A 7,518-nucleotide genomic window follows, 5' to 3' on the forward strand; every position below is an offset into this window, starting at 1 on the left:
ACTTAGGCTGATTAGAAAATTTGGAAGTACCTAACAAATCTTAAACATACAATGTTTTTTTCTTCACATAATAACAAATTTAATTTTTCATTGGTACACTTAATTTTATTAGTTTTATTTTTTAATTAAATTCAACTCTCATTTTTTTATTTTAACAAAATACTAATTAAATAAAAACAACTTAGCATCTAAAGAAATCCACTATAATCATGTCTACTTATTTTATTGCTTAAACCCTAATATCCCCTCATAACAACTATGATTGATCTCAATGATAAAAGATAAAATTATTCTTTTAAATATTTTGAATCCGATTAGCTGCGTCTACAAGATATATATATATATAGTCAATAAATTAAAAAAATATTAAAATATATATCACTTTATAATCAACTCATATTATTTGACAATGATATATACAGAGTAACTAAGCAGCAAAGACAATCACGTAAGACATTCAATGGCGGTGCGACATAAACATAGTGAGGTGAGGAGTGGAGTGGCAAATGGGATGTTTAGCTATATATATATGCCCCATGACCATGATCTGCCATTGCATTTAAGGTCCAAATGCTCGCCTCATCTAGTGAGTAATGGCACTTCACATCCCATTAGAGGCGCAATTGGATTAGGTAAATAGTTTGTTGATTGTACTCAAGGCAACAATGTAGCCCGGAGAGGGAGAATCTCCATCCATTTTGCATTTATAAGATGTATCATTTCGTTTTGTCTCATACGTAATATCTGTATCTATTGATAATCGTAACTCTGCTTAGCTGCTCTGTCCTTCCTTCAATCTTATCCACTCTATTTATTACAAATTAATGCATCATGCAGTGCAGGTTCAATGTGTTTTTCATTTACTTTGCCACTTAGCTATAAACATGCAAATGCATATTTTTTATATATATTTAATAAAGCTAATATATTAAATCTGACTCTTTCTTTTTTCTTTAAATTCTATTACTGAGATTGCCAAATTAGAGAACCAATGGAAACAAATCTGAGAAGAATGGCAAATTTAATACAGCTGCATGCATGCACGTATTGGAACCCAACAGTCTTAATAACTCCATTCCCAAATTTCAAAGCAAACCATAAAGGTGTGAAGTTCAAGGCATTTTCTATTTTATCGCCAAAGGGAAAAGTCAAATTGACCATACTTGTAATAAACACTCGTTAAAATCACATCTCACTTTCACATGCACTCTATATATGTAAAACTTATAACCAAAGATAAGGGAAATGTGAAGCAGCAATGAAAGCAAGCGTTTTCATAGTGTTAGCTTTGCTTTTGTTGACCCAAAGTGCTACAGAGGCCAGGTCACATTCCCACCATAGTGGCCACCAACAAGAATTAAGAAGAAGAAGAAGAGGCGGTGGTGGTGGTGGGAGAAGAGGAGGAACATCTTGTGACCCGTTGTTTCAGTTCCTGTTCGGAACCTGTGGTCAATGGCCTTTCTCAACATCTGCCTCTCCGGACAACCCTTTTCTGCCTAGGCGAAGGCCTTCCCCTCGTAGGAGATCTCCGCCATTGCCGCCGCCTTTACCACCTTTATTACCATCCCCTCCTCCAATAGTCTCATCACCACCACCCTTACTTCCTTCACCTTCCCCACCACCAGTTACTTCTGCTCCACCACCTTCATCTGCTCCACCACCTTCATCCCCACCGCCGCTGTCACCGCCTCCACCATTAGTTCCATCACCACCACCACCGACAGAAAGTCCACCACCATTTGTATTTTCACCACCGCCGCTAGTTCTTTCACCACCTCCAACGCCAATATTTCCATGGCTAACTCCTCCGGTCACTCCATCGATTCCAGATTTATCACCACCACCAAACCCTTTCCTTCCGCCAGAGCCTGATACGACACCAGCACCACCTCTGCTCCCAATATTTTCTCCTCCAGGCGATGAATTTACACCACTCCCGCCCGTATTTACACCACCAGACGATGATTTTACACCAGCAACGCCACTACCGCCCGTATTTGCTACTCCAACGGAGCCTAACATGCCTCCAGATGATGGATTTACACCAACAACGCCTCTTCTTCCCGTATTTGCTCCACCAGTCGAGTTTCAACCAACACCACCGTTTCTGCCCATAATTTTTTCGCCGCCAGCACAAGATTTGCCGCCTGATGTGACCGTCCCAGCACCTATAGTCCCAATATTTTCTTCACCACAACTTCCACCCTTTACATTTGCACCACCCATTGAATCAACTGGTCCACCAAATGTTTTTCTGCCAACTCCAGTAATTCCAACTATCCCTGAGCAGCCATTTCCATTTTCCTCCACTCCATCAGCACCAGATACGGGTTTCATGCAGCCAGAGTCACCTCCGAAAACTTTCTTACCACCGGTCCAGCTTACTCCCGCATTTGATTCGCCTCCTTTTAAACATTAGATTCCTGTCTTGTGCTAGACTGCATATCCTCTCAAAATAAGGAGAAGATAGTTGATGGATGCTATGATATTCTCCTGTTCAAAAGTTACTTGTTTCCAGACTGTATGCCTTTGTATTAGTTTTCACGTTCCATGTATAATATATGTTAATGTTTAATGAATACAAAAATGAAGTAAAGTTTGATTTGAGGAAGAAAGATGAACATGAAAATAAATCAATGCCTAAACGGAGATGGTTTTGAGGCTTAAATGTATTCTATCTCTAACTTAATAAAAAAATCACTTTTAATTATTAATCAGTTAGATGTTCATTTAAATCATTATCCATCTTTAAAATCGAAAATGGTGTTGTTAGTGATAACAGCTAAAACATTAAAATAATGATCCGGACATAATAGGTGTAATGAGCAAGGCATCATTGGCAGATCAACTGTACGTATTGGACGTGAATGTAGTGGTGAGTAACCAACAATCGTGAGGCTTTAAGAAGGAAGCATCGAAATGTTAGAGACGTGATTCTCCAACTAGTAAACAACAACGGAATCACTCTCAATAATAACTCGAAGAGAATCAAGTTAACCGCTATGCGAATGCCATTATGGCATTCATCTCCATAGGACCAGCACCACAAGACCCCTGTATCAGAATAGCACGGCCAACAATTACCAGACCATTAGCATCGCAAGTAATGAGACCAATGTCCCGATGTCCAATGAATATGTCTCGTCTACATTAATTTTTGATGCAACCAGTAGGAGGCTTTTTCCAGCAAGCGACTTCCAAGGAAGTGAGAAGTGAGAAGTGAGAAGTGAGAAGTGAGAAGTGAGAAGTGAGAAGTGAGAAGTGAGCGATGGACAATGTGTCGGGGAAAATGAAGCTGCAACGTAGGCCGATTGAAGTGTCTTACTTAAGGATGGACGTGTGTCGGTTAAGTTTCTTATCGATCCGACTTGACTTAAAAAATATATTTTCTCCATTCGAAACCTGATTCGATTTATGTTTAAGACCACTTCACTCGTAAATTTTTTTACCTTAAATATATAAAATATAATTATATTATTTTTGAGTAATGTGAGGTATATATATATATATAAAGTAGGAATGAAGTATCTTTTTTAAGTTAAAATAATATTAAGTTATATGTTTTTCACCTTAAATATATAAGGTATTATTATACTATTTAATAAATTATATTTTCACTTATAATTTATTAAATGTATTATATTAGTATTTTAAATTATTTATCTTAATTTTAAAATATTTTAATATTATTTTAACTTAAAAAATACTTCATTCTTATCTAAACTTAAAACATATATTTTATTCTTATCTTATCTTAACTTAATATATATATATATTATTTTTATGCTAAATTCAAATATATATTTTAATTTTGTATTAATTTAAAAATATTTTTAACATATATTTAATAAGTTAAAGTAAAAATAAAATATATTTAATAAATTAATATAAGAATAAAATATATATTTAAAATAGATAAAATAACCTCAGTGACAAAAAATCTCATATAATATACGATTTTAACCAACTTTTTCCGGATTTGCCAAAAATGACCAACAAAATCGCAATGCGATCGCTAATTCGCAACGCGATCTCCATTATCGCAAATCAGTTTCCAGATTCGCAACGCGATTATGACTATTGCAATGCGATTTTCCAATTTCGCGTTGCGATTTTCTCAATTCGCAATGCGAATAAGTAAATCGCAATGCGAATTTGGAAAATCGCAATGCGATACTGACTATCGCAACGCGATAATACAAAATCGCAACGCGATACTGACTTTCGCAACGCGATACTGACTTTCGCAACGCGATTCTGACTTTCGCAACGAGATTCTGACTATCGCAACGAGATAATACAGAATCGCAATGCGATTTTCAAAGTTCGCAACATGTTTTAGTTTCGCAACACAAATTTTTTGGGTATATATCTACGCAGCAGCAACAACTCATAACCTAAATCCCTAAATCGTAACTCATTCCATCTCCATCTATCACTCTCTCCGGCAACATCTGTTCCTATATCCGTTTCTACATCCTTCCCCATCCGGCAACAGGTCTTAGTTTCGCAGCTCGTTTGTTTACTAAATTAATTTACAACCATGAAATCATCTAATGTTGATCATGTTTGGATAGATTTGTGTTTTGGAGGGTCATGAGAGAATGTTCATGGTGTTTTACAATATATGCCTTTAACCATGAATCTTCAACTAAAACTGTCATTAAAAAAGTTAACTTATGAAACTCTAATGTTACGTGTTTCAAAGAAATTGAATTTAGAGCCCTTAAGTGGATTTAGGCTATCTTATCAGAGAAATTGTAAAGTTTATTTGTTAACCGACAATGAAGATGTTGAACGATTCATTGCTTACATTAGTGTTTCAAGTGATGATGTTACATTGTATGTTGTTGAACCTAGAAGTAGTATTGTTGGGTCAGTAGCGGGTAGTAATCAACTAAGTTTTTCTCAAAACCCACAACCTTTCTCTAATCCAAATCCCAATCAACTTTCAGCACCAAATTCCGGTTTTCGTATTGACCAATTAGACGATGATGAGCCAACAGAAAAAATTGTGAGTACTAGTCAGTATTCGAAATTTGATCTTGGTCAATATCCGGACTTTGATATTGGTCAATACTCGGATTTTGATGATGTTTCAGAAGAAGAAACAAACCATGCGTGTAATGATTTTGATATTGGTCAATACCTGAATTTTGATGATGAAACAGCCGTTGCCGAGGAAGATGTTGTTGATGATAATGAGGAGGAAGTTACGACTGTGAATGAACATGTTGAACATCCATTATGTAATTCATATAATCCTGAAGAAGAAAAAGTCCCCGAAGAAAAGAAAATGCCACGGGAGTATAACTGGAATATGCCAGAATTAATTCAGATACCGGAAGAAGAGTTGGTAAAGAAAGCAGTTGATTGTTACACAAAAGTTATTCGTATCAAGAAAGATGATTGTTTTGATACAAAGGAAGACTTGAAGATAGCTTTGTATACGAAATGTGTGGAAGATAGCTATCAACTAAAAGTTAACAAATCAAGCAAAGATCGTTTCGAAACAAGGTGTATGATTGACAAAAACTGTACGTGGCGTATGATTGCAAAGAGGATAAAAGATTGCGAAATGTTTCAAGTTAGGACTTTTATTGATAAACATACATGTTCAAGAACCCAAGTTTTTCCTCACCATAGACAGGCAAACAAAAAGGTGTTGGGTGGTTTTCTGGCTGAGTTAATGTTTTTGAATGGCAGGGTATATCGGGGACATGAAATTATGACTGACATGAATGCTCGGTTCAAGATTAGTATATCATATTCTCAAGCTTGGAGAGCCAAATGTTAAGCCTTGGAATTGTTGAGGGGGTCGCCAGAAGCATCGTTTGCCCAACTGCCGGCTTATTGTCACAATTTAAAGCTGAAAAATCTTGGGTCGGTAACTCATATCAAAACAAATAGAGATGGACGCTTTGAGTTGATGTTTATCGCCATTGGTGCTGCGGTTAGTAAATCAATATAATTCTCCTGACTCATTTTTGTTAGTTACATGCATTTCACATTTAAATGATTATATTTCTTGTGTATATTATTTTGTAGATTCGTTCGTTTATTACTTGCATGCGCCCAGTTATTATAGTTGACGGAGCACATTTGAAAGGTCGATACCTTGGAGTAAACTTATTAGCAGTAGTCATGGATGCTAACAATGGGATATTGCCAATAGCTTACGGGGTTGGCAAATCTGAAACCTCTGATTCATGGACATGGTTTATGGGGCATCTTAGGGATTGCATAGGTCCTATTAGCAATCTGACAATCATATCCGATAGGCCAAACTCAATTGACAACGTTGTTAGAAGGTGTTTCCCAGATGCTTTTCATGGACTTTGTGGTGTTCATTTGTATAGAAATCTAAAATCAAGGTCTGATGGTATAAAAAAGCACAAATGGACATACTGGAAGGCTGTAAAAGCTTATCGGGAAGTGGATTTCAAGAAGCATATAAACTGTTTAAGACGTATTTTGCCTCAGTGTGCTCAAACACTAGAAGATGTCGGATTTGAAAGATGGTCAAGAGTACATCAACTTGGAGCAAGATATGGTTTCATGACGTCTAATAGTGCAGAATCAATCAACGCTCTAAGCCGTCATTCCCGGAAATTACCCATTACTATGTTAATGGAGTTTTTTCGAGCCTCTATTCAACAGTGGTACTACAAGAAAAGAAACCATGCATGTATTATTTCTTTGAATTCGTAACTTATCATATATTTTACTAAGTATTATTTATTTAAATTTACAGGAACATTGGAACATCGTGTTACACCATGAACTGAAAAAAAGATAACGAAACGTGTTGTGAAATCAACGTCATGGAGAGTTGAACCATGTTCAAACACTTTGTTTGAAGTACTAGATAATAACTTAAATGGGCTTGTCGATCTAAATGCAAGGACGTGTAGTTGTATGAAATGGCAAACATCTGGTTATCCGTGTGGCCATGTTATAAAAGTTGCTCTTCATTTAAACCAAGATGATTCAAGCACATACGCTATGGATTGCTACACTACAGAAGTATATCGACATACTTATGCCACATCCTTCTGAGTGAGACATACCAGATGACTTACAAACAGTTTTGCCACCAACCATGGACAGAAGGCTACCTGGCTGACCAAAAGTTCACGATCGTATACCGTCTAAGGGTGAAGAGAAGAAGAGATCGACATGTAGTCGGTGCAAGGAAAGTGGTCATACAAGGTTGACATGTGGTTCACCAGTGCCATCACAATCATCTTTTTCTCTACCAAAATATGGATCCTCATCAAAATCCAAAGCTCATATGGTGTCAAGCAAAAGGCAATCAAAATCGCAATCATCTTCAAAATCCCAATCACAACCGGCTTCACCTTTTGGGACTGTTAACTTAGGTGATTTTTAAATGAAAATGTTGTATTATGTGTATTTTATGTGTGCACTTTTAATATTTTCAGTTATGCATGTATTAGTAACTTGAGTTTGAACATTGCTATGATCTGTTCAGTTGTTATCACTTATTAGACATTC

General features: G+C 36.3%; 1 protein-coding gene across 1 annotated transcript; it reads left to right on the top strand.

The window, feature by feature from the left end:
* The first annotated feature begins 1,258 nt into the window (after nucleotides 1–1,258).
* LOC120118333 (extensin-like) lies at nucleotides 1,259–2,419 on the top strand. Its single transcript, XM_039138393.1, has one exon. It carries the CDS (start codon nucleotides 1,259–1,261, stop codon nucleotides 2,417–2,419), a length of 1,161 nt encoding a protein of 386 aa, XP_038994324.1.
* Nucleotides 2,420–7,518: the final 5,099 nt, after the last annotated feature.

Source organism: Hibiscus syriacus, unplaced genomic scaffold (assembly GCF_006381635.1).
Source record: "Hibiscus syriacus cultivar Baekdansim isolate YM2019G1 unplaced genomic scaffold, ASM638163v2 tig00000935_pilon, whole genome shotgun sequence".
NCBI classification, from domain to species: domain Eukaryota; kingdom Viridiplantae; phylum Streptophyta; class Magnoliopsida; order Malvales; family Malvaceae; genus Hibiscus; species Hibiscus syriacus.

What these genes read in the sequence shown, in the direction of transcription:
- LOC120118333 (XM_039138393.1), top strand. Translation starts at nt 1,259, where the DNA reads ATGAAAGCAAGCGTTTTCATAGTGTTAGCTTTGCTTTTGTTGACCCAA.